The sequence below is a fragment of the Chelonia mydas genome, chromosome 3 (assembly GCF_015237465.2).
Source record: "Chelonia mydas isolate rCheMyd1 chromosome 3, rCheMyd1.pri.v2, whole genome shotgun sequence".
NCBI lineage: Eukaryota > Metazoa > Chordata > Testudines > Cheloniidae > Chelonia > Chelonia mydas.
Window position 1 is genome coordinate 46,030,983 of NC_057851.1, and position 18,469 is coordinate 46,049,451.

Genomic DNA, 18,469 nt, shown 5'->3' on the forward strand with positions numbered 1-18,469 from the left:
AATGAATTGTCTATATCTTATGTACATTAGAAAGATCTTTCTTCCTATACTAAATGAAAAAGCTTCATAATGTTGCACGAAGCAGTCATTCTTACATAATTATAGAAAAGAACAACATATATTAGAGCTTTAAGCACAAAAGGATCTTTCAAAAAACGGTGTGGTGCGTTTTACTGGATTTATTAGGACCATAGGATACAGTTTTATTTACTAGTTCTCACCCCAGACAAGCATCAATCAGTAGTCTTAGAATAATCTCATTGAAATGTCAGTGGTGTCCTCACACTCAGCAAGAAAAGGACAGTGTCACTTAAGAGCTTTAGTGAAAGAAATCAACAGACTGCTCCATAAGAAATGGCCCGCTCCAGGAGGCAATGGCTCTTGTCTAAGGACGTTTCAGTACCTTCGACTTCAAACTCTTGTTGGTAGGGGACTGGAATAGCAGATATCCAGAGGATCTGATTCTGACCCTTGTTTACTTGCAACCACCAGTGCTATTTAAAGTAAGCCCTACACTATTAGCATATACCCAATAAACCCATGGCCCATGCTGCAGCGCTAATCTACTGTACCTTTGTATCTCTCCAGGACATCTTCGTAAGCCTGTAGGTACTCCTGTTCTTCGGTATAGTGGTAAGCACCAGGGGAGAGGTAACCAGCCATGGCTAGAGGGTAACACTGACCAGTTCACTCCAAGGCTGCAGACAGCACGAAGCCTTGGGAACTGCAAAAAAAAAGGCTAGGGGGAGGAAGGAGGGGTGCTGTGCAAGCTGGCCGAGGAAACGCCCATGCCCCCTCCCGAGCGGTGTGTGAGCATGTGTGTGGCTCCAATAGCAAGGGCTTCCTCTCGGATTTCATTAGCAGCAAATCCCTGCGCTCGGCTAACGGCCTGAGAGCAGGAAGGCAGCCAGGGCTGCAGCAGCTCCAGGACACCATGGGCGCCACAGCCCGGCCATGGAGGTGACCTCCGGATCCTTCTTCATGAAGACATTTCTACCCCTCTTGACAGTTAAATCGCTCCTGGGTGATCACGCAGGGCCCGATTCTGCTGCTGGCCCCGTTTGTGCAAGTGCACTGAGGGTTTTGCCGGAATAAGAGCTGCAGCAGGAGCCCTTCCCGGAGATTGCTCCGTGTGCCCTCCCTTCCCCGGGCGTCTGGCTCCCTGTCTGGCTCTGGTTTAGCTGTCGTGTTGTGCGTGGCTCGGCGGCCCTGGCCCGGCTTTTCTCTCCAAAGCTCAGTAGGGTGCCGCTAAGAACCCGCCAGCTGCCCGGGGTCCCTCCCTCCGCGCACCCTTCTCGGGCCAGGACCTTTCCCGAGTCTCGGTTGCCATACAAACCCCCGGGAAGCCGCTTTCCCCCTCCGCCCCAGCCCGGACAGCCTGAGGACAGCAGCAAGCTGCCACCTCCGCCCGCCCGCCCGCCCCTCTGCTCTGCCAGAGGGCCCCGTCCCCCGAGACGTGCCACGCGGGGGTGGGGGGTTTCTATTTTGAACCACCGTGGGCTGCGCAGGACTAGAGAGGCTGGCACAGCCCGCGATGCCTCCCCCGCCGCAGCGCCGGGGGTGGGGAATCCCGCGGCCGGGACCCCCGTGTTAGGGATGCTCAGCAGCAGCGCCCATTTCCCCCTCCCACCCCTACTGCCCGGGGGACAGCGGGGCCAGGGGCTCGCGGCTGCTGCAGCAGGTGTCCCCGCCGCTCACACGCGCCGCCGTGTCAGGGAGCGCCAACTGCGCCTGCGCCTCCGGCCGGCCTCTCTCCCCCGCCTCCCTCTCCCCAAGCCCCGGATCCTCGCGCCTGTCCGCGCGGGGTGGGCCCTTCTGCCCTGCCCATTGCAAAGCCTCACGGGGGCGTCTGTGCCGCGCCGCATCCCGGGCTCCCTAACCCCGCCGTGCAACACCCCCGACACGCAGGCGGCTTTCCCGGCCCCTAGTGAGCGGCGCAGGACCCAGGCTCCAGACCGCCTCCCCCCCCCCCCCGCCTCGCAGAAATGTACAGCCGGGCTGGGCAGCTGCGTGGTGCCCAAACCATCCCCGCCTCGCCATCAACTCAGAGCCCGTAGTCCGGCCCTACCCCCTGCTACCTCCCTCACCCAGGCCGAGCGCAAGCCCCTGGGTGCTCTGCCCCCATGGCCGGGGGGAGGGGGCAGCCGCGTGGTAGGGCGTAGTCGGTTGAATTTCCGAGGACTCCTATGAGACCCACGCGGATGTCTGTCTGTCTGCCCGATTCCCAGCTCCCTGCTGCCTGCCCCTCCCATCTCCGGGTACCAGCAGCAGGGATCCTACGAGACCTCTCCGCCAGACACAAGGTCTGGAGAAACCGTGGCTCTGCACTGTGCCGGTGCAAATGAAGACAGAGCAGTTTTTCACACTACACCGGCTAAGGGCAGCGATTACCCAGCGGGATGGGGAGCAAAGACCTTTGGCTGCTATACCAACCATCCCCACACAGGGTCCGAGACCCTGCATCCTCACAATCGCCCCATTAGGTGAAAACATCTTTGAAATAAACCCCGAAGAGGGAAGGGATGAGAGACAAAAAAAAACCTCTGTGGATAACACAGATGGCCACTGCCTTTCCCCAGAATTAATTTACACGGTGTTGTCAATTTTCAGCTGGGGAGAACAAGGCATCTGCCCTGTTTCAATGCCATTCGTTGCCACTGTAAGTGACCATCTACATATCAGAACACATTAGTGCCTTTCCTACATTATTCAATCGAGGGGCTCCTAAGCGGCACGGCCCCCAATGTGCCTACATGGACAAAGAGCTGTTCTACACAGACACTGTTACCACATACACCGCCTAAAAGCATATTTAGAGCCCAGCTGGATGATCCCAGCCTCTCCATTGATTTAATGTGGCCTCTCTGCCATTAAGATACAAAAGACAATTAAGTGTGCCTCTGTGTACACCGATCAAGATGTAGACACAATGTGAAATCAGAGTTATTGCGAACGAGCCGCTCACTGCTAATGCGTTTTCACATGAAAGTTTAATGGGAGCACCTGCACATTTTTCATCCTTTTTTTTTCCTTTCCCACAAGCATTAATTCACCCAACCGGAAAACATGGCCAAATAGCTCAGTCACTTCTCCACGGCCCTGCAGGATTTTTAAAGGCTATATTCACAACGCCAATGAACAACCCCCTCGGCATAAATAATTGCCATGATCTCTTTCATGCAAGCCCATGGTGTGGGCACATGCGGGTTGGTGGGTCTCACTGGCTGCCTAGAGCCTGGTCTTACCGGCTATCCTAAGCACTGCTCTCTCGGCTGGGTCCAGCACGGAGCCGCCTTGAATTTTCCGCTTGGATCTCTCATGTTTCGGCAGGTTCCAGGGCAGCGTGTCCCCTGGTGCCGGAGACACGGAGCCAGATTTCTGGCTGAAATCATCTTCATCGGAGAAATCCGCAGAGGAAGACATGGAGCATCGGTAGGAGGCGTTTCCGGAGCTCTACAGAAAGAGAGATACACAGAGACTGCATGGATATACAACATATAGTGTGGTCGCCATACAGCCAGCCCAGTCCGCCTGGAGTGTTTTACAAACACCCCACAGAGAAATAAAAACACTGAACAAAATAGGTCGCTCACCATCGTTGTATATTTATATGGGTATGTGTGTGTAACTCCACAGATGGTACTCCCAAAATATCCTGATTTAGTGACACTGCATTTAGGAGGGTTTATGCGGAAGAAGTGTGGCCTGCGGTCAGGCAACCAGCTCACAAATGATCTCGGACTTGCCCAACAATAAACCCAGCAGCAACAAAAAGCTTCCCGGTTACAAACTGATAGCATTTGGCTCCCCCGCCAGGCCAAGGAAGAGATTTACCATCCCCAGGCTGCTGGTTAAATCATTAATGTAACTCTGTCTAAAAAAAAAAACCCCACCAACAAACGCAGGATGCTGAGCCTTTGTTACTGCAAGTAGGTTTCCGAAACCACACCCTGGTAAGTCTCCGGTACCCGCGATCTTCCGGGACTCCCTTTTCTAGCCCTAGTTTTCTAATCAGAGTAGCCAATTCCCACATAAAATGCATTGATTAGGAGGGAAGGAGAGAGGATGTGTGTTTCTCCGAACGGCCTCGTCTCCAATCATTGGGTGCACAAATGGCGGTTTTCAGCAGCTCTTCGCTGAGACAGCTTCAGTAAACAAACGTTTGATCTCCGTTTATATCCTTTATGCCTGTTTATCTTTCCTAATAAACAGAGCAGACAGCAGCTACGCAGAACCGGATCACTGCCGGGAATAAAAATGATGCAGTGCAGGGACATGAACCGGCGGTGCCATTTCTGGATTCCCTACCCTGTTAGAGGAAGTGGGAAAATGAGATGCTTAAATGGTGGCAGTTTAGTCTACACTTGGTGATTTGGTAAACAAATCTTCAGGATCGACCCTCGCACACAAGTGCTGGGGAGCTGATGCGGGATCGTGTGCCTTCCTATTTGTTTCTCTGCATTTCCTACTTGAGGATGTTTGGGGCTTTGCCAGTGCACCTGGTTGGAAAACAATGGCTATACTTGCTGATTCAAGATGGAGATTTACAATAGTCCTTGCGCTGTGTAATCTGGCTCCAACCCAGGGTATGATTTTAGTGGCAATAATTTTTCGTGGCATGTTATTCTCAATCTGGTTTCTTATATATTAGTATTCTTTATTTTGTAGAGTCCATTTTCAGCCCTTCTAGACTCCACTGTTTCTTGGATCAGGAAACTGTGACGATACAAATGCCTGCTAATATTTTCAACTTGGGGTTTTTTGGACGCCTGCCTCCTCTAGAAGGGCTTGAGATGTGCCCCTATTGAATTAAAACATAATTTATTGCGGCTCAATTATTATTGGTGATAATTTTTCTTTCACGTTCTTAAATGTTTTTCGATAGTTTTCACTGTAATCATGCATTGGTTGACGAGATATATTATTATTAGATTGGCATTTTAGGTATTTTTTAAAAATCAAAACTGCACAACCCAGAATCATAAATGATTGAATAATGCAATGAAAATTTTATGCTGCAGCCTAAATTGCAATCCTACACAGTTAAATAATCCTCTAAATAAAGGGTGAACAAACATTAGTGGGTGGTCATATTTAAGTGTACTCTAGTTCCCTTTTCTATCATTGTACAGGTCCATCTGTTAACTTACAGAAAAAATACTGAATTCAAAACAATAATTTTGAACAGTTCTCTCACTAAATGCTTGCATTGTTCACTAAAACATGATGGTGTAGGAGATTGAACAGTGCTGGGAGTCAGAAAGCTTCAAAGATCTAATCAGAGCTATGATTCTCTGTCTAACTGGTGTTGGTGCAGGGGAAATCCTGTAGTACTGATGGAAAATGGAATTCTTCCCAAAAGGACACAGAGTAGAGGTACGGGTGCCCTATCCCTACCGTTTATGTGCACCCCTTGCAGGGGTAAGGAAGTTTAGTCAATTCCTGGCAGACAAGAGGTTTAATAGATAATTTTGTGTTGACATGAGTTCAGTTTCTCCTGGCCTGACCTTAGCTTCAAAGACTTTTCTGAAACTAACATGAAAAGAAGTCCTCAAGGGCCTCAGCTCCATGGTTTCCAACTAGCCACGTCCATCATGCATGGGGTCCATATATCCCATTCCCCCTACACACATTGGGCCTTCACCAGTTTCTGCAGCGGTTTCAGCTTCCTCACACAGCTGTGGAGAAGGGGAGAGGATTGACCCCAGGCTGGATAGACTTAAATCACCTATTTTAATAATTAATTAAATCAAAAAGCAGGAAATCTTGATTTTGATCTCTGATTGTAATCATATTGTACATTTGTACTTTTTAGTTATATTGCAAATGAAAGGTTGATTCTCATTGGTTGTTAACCACTAAAACATGTCGATTTGCAACTAAATATAACATTTACACTAAATTTGGTACTTCTCTTTGATAACCAGGAGGATAAACATGTATTTAAGGTTTCAAGAGTAGCAGCCGTGTTAGTCTGTATTCGCAAAAAGAAATGGAGTACTTGTGGCACCTTAGAGACTAACAAATTTATTTGAGCTACAGCTCACTTCATCAGCATTTATTCAGATGCTTAATTTTTACATTTTGATGATGTTACAAAATGGTGAATGATTAATTTTTTGTGTCCCAGATGACAATTATTATCTGTAATTTTTGTCAAGTTTTATTTGGCTAGAAATTCAAATTCACTTTAAATTGCTGTTTTTGTGCACTTTAATTTTTAAATTAAATAAACTATCCTAAATGTGCTGAATATATAAACTTTTTTTCTCAGAATATGATTTGCGTTTAAACCTGAGTTATTAACCAAAGGAAATATTATCTGTAATTAGTGAATTGAAAAGATTGTTTCTGGTCACCATGTGCTTCAAGATTTTAGAACTAGTATATCTCATCCTCTCATAGACTGGAAGAGGAAAACAAGCCTTCCCGCTTTCTCAACTTCCAATTGGTTTCTTAACTATGAAAGGGGAACTACACAAAAATGGGGAAGCTAGTTAAACAGAAATTAAAAGGAACAGTACAAGAGCGAAATGCCTGCAAACTGCACAGAAACTATTTGAAAATACCATAATAGAGGCACAAACTAAATTTATACCTCAGATTAAAAAAAAAGTAAGAAGATTTTTTAAAATGCCACCATAGCTAAATAAAAGAGTAAAAGAGGCAGTGAGAAGGCAAAAAGGCATCCTTTAAAAATTGGAAGTCAAATCATACCGAGGACAATAGAAAGGAGCATAAATTCTGGCAAGTCAAGTGTAAAAGCATAATTATCCAGGCCAAAAAAAGTATTTGAAAAGCTATTAGCAAAAGACAACAAAAACTAACAAAAACAGTTTATTTAAAATATGCCAGAAGCAGGAAGTTTCCCAAACAATCAGTGGACCCACTGCACCCTCAAGGAACATTCAAGGAAGATAAGGCCATTGCAGAGAAAGTAAATTAATTCTTAACATCAGTCTTCACTGCAGAGGATGTGAGGGAAATTCCCACACCTGAGCCATTCTTTTTAGGTGACAAATCTGAGGAACTGTCCCAGACTGAAGTGCCAGTAGAGGAAGTTTTGGAACAAATTGATAAATTAAGCAGTAATATGTCACCAGGACCAGATGATATTCACCCACGAGTTCTGAAGGAACTCAAATATAAAATTGCAGAACTACTAACTGCGAACTACTATTGCATGAATCAGAGGACTGGAGGATAGCTAGTATAACACAATTTTTTTTTAAAGGCTCCAGATGCAATCCTGCCAATTACAGGCTGGTAAACCTTATTTCAGTACCAGGCAAATTGGTTGAAACTATAGTAAAGAACAGAATTATCAGACACATAGATTAACATGATATGTTGACGAAGAGTCAATATGGCTTTTGTAAAGGGAAATCATGCCTCACCGATCTATTACAAGCAGCAAAGAGTCCTGTGACACCACAGGACTCTTTGCCGCTTTTACAGATCCAGACTAACATGGCTACCCCTCTGATACAATCTATTACAGTTCTTCCAGGGGCTAACAAGCATGTGGACAAGGGTCATCCAGTTGATATAGTGTACCTGGACTTTCAGAAAGCCTCTGACAAGGTCCCACACCAAAGGCTCTTAAGCAAAGTAACGAGTCATGGGATAAGAGGGAAGGTCCTCTCATGGATCAGTAACTGGTTAAAAGATAGGAAACAAAGGGTAGGAATAAATGGCTAATTTCCAGAATGGTGAAAGGTAAATAGTGGGGTCCCCCAAGGATCTGTATTGGGGTCAGTGCTGTTCAGCATATTCATAAATGATCTGGAAAAGGGGTGCAGATAGTACAAAATTACTAGGGCTGTAAATTAATTTCAGTTAATTCAAGCAATTAACTCAAAACAAATTAACCTGATTTAAAAATTAATCACAGTTTTAATCACACTGTTAAACAATAACAGAATGCCATTTATTTAAATATTTTGGATGTTTTTATGTGTTCAAATATATTGATTCAAGTTGCAATGGGGGAGGTTTAGATTGGATATTAGGAAAAACTTTTTCACTAAGAGGGTGGTGAAACACTGGAATGCGTTACCTAGGGAGGTGGTAGAATCTCCTTCCTTAGACGTTTTTAAGGTCAGGCTTGACAAAGCCCTGGCTGGGATGATTTAACTGGGAATTGGTCCTGCTTCGAGCAGGGGGTTGGACTAGATGACCTTCTGGGGTCCCTTCCAACCCTGATATTCTATGATTCTATGATTCTATGATTTCAATTACAACACACAATACAAAGTGTACAGTGCTCACTTTATATTATTATTTTATTACAACTATTTGCACTGTAAAAATGATAAAAGAAATAGTATTTTTCAATTCATCTCATACAAGTGCTGTAATGCAATCTCTTTATTGTGAAAGTGCAACTTACAAATTTAGATTTTGTTGTTGTTACATAACTGCACTCAAAAACAAAACAATGTAAAACTTTAGAGCCTACAGGTCCACTCAGTGCCAGATATACTAAACATTCATATGCCCCTTAATGCTTCAGCCATCATTCCAGAGGACATGCTTCCATCCTGACGATGCTCATCAGAAAAACAATGCATTAATAAAATTTGTGACTGAACTTGGGGGAGAATTGTATGTTTCCTGCTCCGTGGTTTTACCTGCATTCTGCCATATATTTTGTGTTACGGGAGTCTCAGATGACAACCCAGCATGTCGTTTGATTTCAGAACACTTTCATTAAAGATCTGACAACACAAAGAAGGTATCAATATGGGATGACTAAAGATAGCTACAGCACTCGACCCAAGGTTTAAGCATCTCTAGTGCCTTCCAAAATCTGAAAGGGATGAGGTGTGAAATATGCTGTCAGAAGTCTTAAAAGAGCAACACTCCAATTCGGAAACTATAGAACCTGAACCACTAAAAAAGAAAATCAACCTTCTGTTGCTGACATCTGACTGAGATGATGAAAAAGAACACGCATCGGTCCACACTGCTTTGGATCATTATCGAGCATAATCCATCATCAGCATGGAAGCATGTCCTCTGGAATGGTGGTCGAAGCATGAAAGGGCATACATAAATACCTTGCAACGCCGGCTACAGCAATGCCATGTGAACGCCTATTCTCACTTTCAGGTGACATTGTAAATAAACAGGCAGCATTAACTCCTGTAAATGTAAACAAACTTGTTTGTCTTAACGATTGGCTGAACATGAAGTAGGACTGAGTGGGCTTGTGGACTCTAAAGTTTTACATTGTTTTATTTTTGAGTGCAGTATTATGTAAAACAAATTAATTCTACATTTGTAAGTTGCACTTTCACGATAAAGAGATTGCACGACAATACTTGTATGAGGTGAACTGAAAAATACTATTTATTTTGTTTATCTTTTTTACAGTTAGTTGTAATCAAAAATAATAATATAAAGTGAGCACTGTACACTGAAGACAGACGATGACCCTGAGCCACAGGTATACCTTAAGGGGAATGTAGGAAATAGCCCAGGGACAGTAGACTATCGTCTGGCTGTCGTTGCCTGAATCCAGGTCAGCATGTTTCGGCTAAATCCCCGCTGACCCAGTGGCAGAACACTCTGCCGCTGTAAGGGCCTTGTGCTGGGTCCTGGTGTAGTAGGGTGGGCCCAGGTTCACCTATTCCTCTGCTTCCAATCCCACCCCTGGGGTGGCAGCCTCCCCACTCTAGGCCAAGAGGCATACGTTTGTCTGCTGTCCGCAAGAGACAGAACATCATGATAAAGAGATTGGACTATAATACTTGTGTTTTTCAATTCACTTCATACTGTTTTACCTTTTTTACGTGCAAATATTTGAATTAAAAAATAATATGAAGTCAGTACTGTACACTTAGAATTCTGTGTTGTAACTGAAATCAATATATTTGAAAATGTAGGAAACATCCAAAAATACTTAAATAAATGGTATTCTATTATTGTTTAACAGTGCAATTAAAACGGTGATTAATCGTTTGACAGCCCTAAAAATTACTCATGATAGTTAACTACAAAACTGCCCGTGAAGAGTTACAAAGGGATCTCACAAAATAGGGTGAACGGGCAACAAAACTGGTCCCAGAAAGTACTTATCAGTGGTTCACAGTCAAGCTGGAAGGGCATATCAAGTAGGGTCCTGCAGGGATTGGTCCTGAATCCAGTTCTGTTCAATATCTTCATCAATGATTTAGATAATGGCATACAGAGCACGCTTATAAAGTTTGCAGACAATACCAAGCAGGGAGGGGTTGCAAGTGCTTTGGAGGATAGGATTAAAATTCAAAATGATCTGGACAAACTGGAGAAATGGTCTTAAGTAAATATGATGAAATTCAATATGGACAAATGCAAAATACTCCACTTAGGAAGGAACAATCAATTGCACACAAAAGGGGAAATGACTGCTTAGGAAGGAGTTCTGTGGAAAGGGATCAGGGGGTCACAATAGATCACAAGCTAAATATGAGTCAGCATGTAATACTATTGCAAAAACAACAAATATCATTCTGGGATGTATTAGCAGGAGTGCTGTAAGCAAGACACAAGAAGTAATTTTTCTGCTCTAGTCTGCACGGATAAGGGCTCAACTGGAGTATTTTGTCCAGTTTTGGGCACCACATTTCAGGAAAGATGTGAACAAACTGGAGAAAGTCCAGAGGAGAGCAACAAAAAATTATTAAAGGTCTAGAAAACATGACTATGAGGAAAGATTGAAAAAACTTGAGTTTGTTTAGTTTGCAGAAGAGAAGACAGAGAGAACATGGTAACAGTTTTCAAGTACATAAAAGATTGTTAGAAGGAGGAAGGAGAAAATTTTTTGGCATTAACCTCTGAGGATAGGACAACAAGCAATGGGGTTTAATTGTGGCACAGGAGGTTTAGATTGGACATTAGGAAAAACTTCCTAACTGTCAGGGTGGTTAAGCACTGGAATAACTTGCTTAGGGAGGCTGTGGAATCTCCGTCATTGGAAGTTTTTAACAGCAGGTTATACAAATACCTGTCATGCAGAGACTGATTAAGGTCTCCTGGGGCCCTGATCCGGAGCAAGTGGGGGCCTTGGCACCAGAACTGTGGCCTCGTCCCACCCCTTGGGTCTGTGGTCCTGCTCCTATTCCGCCCACTTTCACCTACAGCCCCACCCCCTTCTACTCCTTCCCCCGCAGCCATGACCCCACCCTGTTCCGCCCCTTCCCCCACTCACTCCTTTCCAGCCCCCATCGCTGCAGCCCCGAGACGAAAGAAGCTCAGCGACCCCACTGCAACTCCAGGGCTGCAGGAGGGGGAGACTTTTCCAGGTGCCCTAAATTGGCAGGGAACCCTGGGCACTGGCCCTATTGGCCTATGTGATAATCCTCCACTGCTGTCAAGGATAGTCTAGAATACTTAGTCCTGCCTTGAGTGCAGGGGACTATACTGGAAGACCTCTTGAGGTCCCTTCCAGTCCTAAATTTCTATGATTCTATGAAAATGGCAGATTAAATTTAATGTTGATAAATGCAAAGTAATGCACACTGGAAAAAATAATCCCAAATTTTCTTACAAAATGATGGGGTCTAAATTAGCTATTACCACTTAAGAAGGAGATCTTGGAGTCATCTTTGATAGTTCTCTGAAAACATCTGCTCAGTGTGCAGCAGCAGTCAAAAAAGCTAACAGAATGTTAGGAACCATTAGAAGAGAGAGAGATAATAAAACCAAAAAATACCATAATGCCACTATATAAATCCATGGTATGCCCACACCTTTAACACTGCATTCAGGTCTGGTCGTCCCAGCTCAAAAAAGATTAAAATTGGAAAAGGTACAGAGAAAGGTAACAAAAATGATAGGGGTGTGGAACAGCTTCCATGTGAGGAGAGATTAAAAAGACTGGGACTGTTCATCTCAGAAAAGAGACGATTAAGGGGGACTATGATAGAGATCTATAAAGTTTCGAATGGTGTGGAAAAAGTTAAGAAGGAAGTGTTATTCACCCCTTTGCATAACATGAGAACCAGGGATCACCCAATGAAATTAATAGGCAGCAGGTTTAAAACTAACTAGGGCTGTCAATTAACGGATGAAATTAACTCAAAACAAATTAACGCATTTTTTTTTAACAAGAGTTACTGACACACCTCTGGAGATGGGACTTGGCGGCGGCCCGGTGGGGAGAGAGGCACTGGTTGTGGCAGCCAGCAGGAGGCAGCCGGACACAAGAGACTCCATAATATGCAGACCAGATGCGCTCCCTCCCCCCACAACGATCTATTGATATGAGGGGAGGGGTACGGGCAATAGCCAGCAGACACAAGGTCGCAAAGCAGGGAAAAGGCACTTTAGAACTATTGCCACAGGACCCCATCCCTCTGTGTCTCCAGCCATCTCCCCCTCTTCCTGCTGCACTTATCAATCATGACCCGGTCCTCTAGTCTGTGGGTGATTTGGGAGAGTCAGTTAAAAGCCTTCCAGGGGGGAGAGAGGAGACCGGCCCCCCGCCACCTGCACCATCCCCTCCCTGCTGGACACGGCTGGGCTTAGGTGTGGGTGTGGGGGGCCACCACCCGGGGAGCGCCACTGCTGCCTCTCCTCTGGGGCAGAGGTGCCTCTTCTCCCACCGCCCTGCTCCATTGCTGCTTTGCCTCCTCCCCGCCCCACATGGAGCCGCCCCTGGCCAAGCTGCTCCAGACCAAGAGTCTGCCTCCTGTCTGCTCCGTAGAGTGGGAGCAGGAGGTGGAAGGGGCTGATGTCAGGGTATACCCCCCCATTTACCCAGTTGCTGCTGAGCTGGGGTCCGGGAACAGGGTGAGTCTGTCTGCTGCCGCTGCTGGCTCAGGAGTGAGTGCTGCTGACACTAGCTGCGGCTGGCTGAAAAAGCGTTCAGGCTCCTGAGTGCTCTGCTTAAAGAGACAGGGCTCCCCTAACACACATTTTCCCCTCCTCCCCCAACACACACACACACACTCATGCCAAAGCAGAATTTGAAATGGCACCCCCGGTGAGGCAGGAGTGACTACAGGGCTGCGAGATGGCCATGGGTAACAATATGGAACCCACCTTGAGCTGCAGGCTGAGTGCCAGGCACCACGAGCCACAGCAGAAGTGCAGAAGTAATGGTGGCAATACACCATATACCATGCCACCCTTACTTCTGGGCTGCTGCTGGCAGCAGCATTGTCTTCAGAGCTGGGTGCCCAGCCAGCACCTGCCGCCCAGCCAGTGCTTAATTTGGTCCGGGACTGAGCCCTGGCACCTCTTTCAATACAAATTAAGCACTGGGGGGAGGCAGCAGGGCCTGCAGGTAATGGGGGGTTGGAGAACCCCTGCGGACCAGGGGTAATGGAGGGATGGGGAGCCCATGGGTGCCAGGGTAATGGGGGGATGCCCATGGCGGCCAGGGGCACCAAAATACAAGTACACCCAGGATGCCATTTTCCCTAAGGCCGGCCCTGCTGCTGAAGGGGATTGCTCAGGACTCCTGAGAGGGGGAAGTGAGGAGTACCACATAGAGAACAGGGGCCTGGTGAGCTCAGCCTCCCTGCATCAGCCTCTCCTCCCCTGGCACATGCCAAGTTCCTGCAGTAAAATCCACCCTCCCTTGCAGACAAGGGCTCACTCAGCTGAACGGAGTCTACCTAGTTCTCTAAAAGCAGGGAAGCCTGATGAGCCCAGTACCAGAAACCACCCTTCCAGAAGCAGCAGCAGGACACCTCCCTCCTCCTCCTCCTGCACAAGCGATTACTTGCTTCCTCCCTGTCCTCTTCTCCTCCTCCCCAGTCCACCCTCCCTGTCCCCCCGAACAATGAATGCAGATTTCTAAGATGAAACTCTTCCTCTTTGGACAGGAGGTGAGCCTGACAAGCTCAGAAGAAACCCAACCCAACAGGAGCAGCATCAAGAATCCACCCTTCTCCTGCACAACTCACACCTCTCCCAGCTCCAGAATACTGACTTTCTCAGATAAAAATCTTACCCCTTCAAGGAGCCAAGACTCCTGTAAAGGAGACACATACAAAATAGTGTATATAAATAATAAAGGCTAATCCAGCAGCAGCAGGGGAAAAAAGCCTCCTGCACAATTCACTCCCCTACTGAATGCTAAAATCCTGAGGTAAAATCTTTCCATATCAACAGCAAAGACACAAATATATATTGATTATACAGAATTTATTGAATTATTCCAGAAATTGGCACAGTTCTACTGTGTTCTTGTGCTCCAGAGTGATTAAATATCAGAAAAAGTTAATGGAGCAAAGCAGCAAAAGATCAGGTCTTTTGAATGGGAGGTTTATTTTTAAAAAATTTTCGGATGGTTCTCTGGATAAAAGAACGGTTATCTGTAGCTATTGCAAGGCTGAGTTCCAATACCATCGAAGTACTTCAAGTCTGCAGTATCACCTACGTGCTAAACATGCTTTTGCCTCCAGTTCTTGTGCTACAGATAACCCACCAACAGCAAATGAATCCATCCAGCCGCAACAGAGTACGCTTGCAGAGTTTCAGGATCGCTACAAGCCCATGGACCAAACAAAGTACAACACCTTAACCAATGCTATTGCAAAGTGGATAGCTATGGACTGCAGACCACTCAACATTGTAAATGACAGAGGGCTAAGAGATGTTATTCAAATTGCATCTTCCAATCAGTTATACACCTTGCCCTCTGAAGGAACCATTGCATCACGAATACATGATCTATATAACAACGAGAAGACTACCAAGTTGGAGCTTTTGAAAAATGCACTAGCTGTTGCTTTGACTGGTGATCACTGGACATCCTTGAGCAATCACAACTATCTTGGAGTCACGGCACACCTGATTGATGCTTCATGGACACTGCAGTCATTTGCTTTAACAGTAATGCATACTGAAGAGAGACATGCTGAATCATGTGCAGAGTGTTTCTTGGATGTTGCAAAAGAATGGAATATTCAGGAAAAAGTAACAACAATTAGCACTGACAGTGCACATAATATGATAGCAGCAGACAATTGTTTGCCTTTTGAACACATGACATGTATCGCTCATAGTCTGCAACGATCCATTACAGTCGCACTCAGTGATGGTGGTTTTGAAAACATACTGGAAAAATGTAGAAAACTTGTGGGCCATTTCAAACACAGTCCAATTAACAGTACAGAGCTAGGAATACAACAAGCTGCAAAGGGACAGAAACAAGAACCTCTTGTTCAAGATATTTCATCCAGATGGAACTCCACATTGGGTATGGTTCAGCACCTGCTTTGCAATAAAGCTGCTATCACAGCCACATTAGCTCTTCAAAAGCAAAAACTATCAGTGCCAACAAGTAAGGATTTCGAAAAACTGCAAAAGCTAGAAACACTACTTGAGCCCTGCAGGTTTGTGACTGAACTCCTTGGGGGAGAATTGTATGTCTCCTGCTCTGTGGTTCTACCCGCATTCTGCCATATATTTAGTGTTATGGAAGTCTCAGATGACGACCCAGAATATGTTATTCAGTTTAAGAACACTTTCACTGCAGATCTGATAAAACACAAAGAAGGTACCAATATGAGATTTCTAAAGATAGCTACAGCACTTGACCCAAGGTTTAAGCATCTGAAGTGCCTTCCAAAATCTGAAAGGGATGAGGTTTGGAACATTCTGTCAGAAGTCTTAAAAGAGCAACACTCCAATGCGGAAACTACAGAACCTGAACCACCAAAAAAGAAAATCAACCTTCCATTGGTGGCAGATGATGAAAATGAGCATGCATCAGTCTGCACTGCTTTGGATCGTTATCGAGCAGAACCTGTCATCAGCATGGAAACATGTCCTCTGGAATGGTGGTCGAAGCATGAAGGGGCATACGAACATTTAGCATATTTGGCACGTAAATACCTTGCAACACCGGCTACAGCAGTGCCATGTGAACGCCTGTTCTCACTTTCAGGTGACATTGTAAATAAGAAGTGGGCAGCATTATCACCCGTAAATGTAAACAAACTTGTTTGTCTTAGCGATTGGCTGAACAAGAAGTAGGACTGGGTGGACTTGTAGGCTCTAAAGTTTTACATTGTTTTATTTTTGAGTGTAGTTATGTAAAAAAATAATTATACATTTTCGCAATAAAGAGATTGCACTACAGTACTTATATGAGGTGAACTGAAAAATACTACTTCTTTTGTTTATCTTTTTTACAGTGCAAATATTTGTAATCAAAAATAGTAATATAAAGTAAGCACTGTACACTTTGTATTCTGTGTTGTAACTGAAATCAGTATATTTGAAAATGTAGAAAACATCCACTTAATCACACTGTTTAACAGTGCGATTAAAACTGCAATTAACTGCAACTATTTTTTTCATCTCGTGATTAATAGCAATTCATTTTTTTAATAATTTCACAGCCCTAAAACTAACATAAGGAAGTACTTCTTCACACAATGCACTGTCAACCTGTGGAAATCGTTGCCAGAGGATGTTTTCAGGGCCTATAGTGAGAGGGCACGGCCCCTCTCCGAGACTGACAGGGAGGAACCCCCTTCCACTCCTCCGGAAGCAGAGGGGTAAGGACAGGAAGTATAAATGGTGGGGCCTGAAGCTCAGTTGGGTTGGATCCGCTGGAGGTGATGGATGTCTCTCGTCCATTGCTGTGTATCGAGCCAGACAGAGACTGCTACAGTGCCGAGGACCTGGAGAAGTTGCCAGAGCTGTCTGCCGCCAGGGACACCAAGGAGCTGCTAGGACTGCCATTAGCAGTATACCCCAGGGAGATTGCGGACGACCCCGAGCCACAGATACACTTTAAGGGCATGTAGGAAGTAGCCCTGGAACACTAGACTATCGTCTGGTTGTGTCGTTGCCTGAATCCAGGTCAGCATGTTTCAGCTGAATCCCCACTGATCCAGTGGCTGAACACTACGCCACTGTTAGGGCCCTGGGCTGGGCCCAGATTCCCCTACCCCTCTGCTCCCAATCCCACCCTTGGGGTGGCAGCCTCCCCACTCTAGGCCAAGAGGCCTGTGTTTGTCTGCTGTCCGCAAGAGCCAGAACATCAGGACGTGTGTTTTGTACTCTGCTCTGCCTGAGGGCCTGAGCCCCCTTGACTGTTTGGTGCCCCACCCTGCCTGACGACCTGAGCTCATTAGACTTTCTGCCCTGTCCCACCTGAGACCATGGCCCTGGACTGTTTGTCACCTGACCCTGGCTAGACACCCGGGGTCTTAGAGACTGTTAATTGCCCCAATAACCCTTGCCTTGGTAGGGACCCGAGCCCGAGGGGGTGTGGCCTCTTTCCAAGACTGACGGGAAGGGATGGCCACACATTCCTATAGAGCTAAAAGTATAACTGGGTTAAAAAAATTAGATAAGCTCACAGAGGATAAGTCCATCAATGGCTACTAGCCAAGATGGTCAGGGATGCAACTGCATGCTCTGGGTATCCCTAAACTTCTGACTGCCAGAAGCTGGAACTGGATGACAGGGGATGGATCAATCCCTCAATAACTGCCCTGTTCTATTCAGTCCCTCTGAAGCATCTGGCACTAGCCACTGTCAGAAGACAGGATACTGGGCTAGATGGACCATTGGCCTGACCTTAGTATGGCCATTCTTACGTTCTTAGTGAACACGTAATTGAATTGAACCAGATGAATAAACTGAAATGTTTAAAATATTTTCTCTACACTTACTGTCAAAAACAGGTTCAGTACTTCAAAAACCTGTGGTTCCAGGTTCTTAACCAATGATTTCCACCAGTTCAGTGTGTTGTATTTCTTCAAAACTTGACAGCAAACGTGTACTGATCAATATTATTTTCACATTTAATTGCAGGCCTGACTTGACATAAGTATCTTGCTTCACTTCTTAGTGGGCATCATTGGGAAGGTTAAGTTGCCATAACAATCATTATGCTGGAGTCAGGATAGCTAGCTAAGATCAGCAGGAACATCCTGGTATTAATAAACGAGCCTAAATGTAAGATAAGGTAGAGGTCAGATCATGCATGAATGCATGGAAAGAGCATGCTGTACAGGGATTGGTTTCTACAAAGTAACCAAGTCAATCCCAAAATGTGATGCACAGTATAGTAAATGCAATGTGATGTGTACATGTATATAAAGGAAGAGGTTTTCTGTGTAACTTTGGATGTGTGGTATGCCCTATACCCACCTCCTACACTTGAGTCTGAGCAACACAGCATAGCTTTGCTGTATGCCAAATAAAAATACCTGTGTGATGAAACGTGGAGTTGAACTGGAGTTTTTGGGAAGCCAACTGGAAAGAAGTTTTGGAGGGAATCCCAACATTAATGTAAATTATTTTAAAAGATTTTTAAAAGTTTAGACCTTAACATAGGTTGGAACTTCACATTTAATTTTAAATACTTAAATTTTTAAAAATCCAATTTAAATTACAAAATCCCCAATTTATATTAAAAAAAGTCAAATTTTTTTAGATCATCGGTTTTTATCATCCTGATTTCACTCTTAATTTCTCTGCTTCATAGTCCTTATTTCTCATTTATAATCTC

General features: G+C 45.2%; 2 protein-coding genes across 15 annotated transcripts in view; one reads left to right on the forward strand and one right to left on the reverse strand.

Annotated features, from left to right (window-relative positions):
* Nucleotides 1–18,469, reverse strand: part of DST (dystonin) — a 462,719-nt gene that overhangs the window by 385,876 nt on the left and 58,374 nt on the right. For 5 of the 13 annotated variants that reach the window (XM_043542402.1, XM_043542401.1, XM_037894239.2 and 2 more), the window contains exon 4: nucleotides 3,246–3,453. In XM_043542402.1, the coding sequence (XP_043398337.1) occupies nucleotides 3,246–3,453 (208 nt within the window). Of the gene's footprint in view, nucleotides 1–572; nucleotides 1,460–3,245; nucleotides 3,454–3,593; nucleotides 3,806–18,469 lie in introns of those variants that run through there. The other 8 variants (XM_037894242.2, XM_037894241.2, XM_037894240.2 and 5 more) reach the window with 4 other exon arrangements.
* On the forward strand, nucleotides 3,805–18,280 carry LOC122464963 (E3 SUMO-protein ligase ZBED1-like). Of its 2 annotated transcripts, XM_043542422.1 has the most exons (3): nucleotides 3,874–3,953; nucleotides 4,213–4,586; nucleotides 13,818–18,280. In XM_043542422.1, exon 3 carries the CDS (start codon nucleotides 14,218–14,220, stop codon nucleotides 15,973–15,975), a length of 1,758 nt encoding a protein of 585 aa, XP_043398357.1. In that variant the 5' UTR covers nucleotides 3,874–3,953; nucleotides 4,213–4,586; nucleotides 13,818–14,217; the 3' UTR covers nucleotides 15,976–18,280. The 2 variants fall into 2 exon arrangements, with proteins under 2 accessions (XP_043398356.1, XP_043398357.1); XM_043542421.1 differs by lacking the exon at nucleotides 4,213–4,586 and having other exon boundaries at nucleotides 3,805–3,953; nucleotides 13,818–18,188.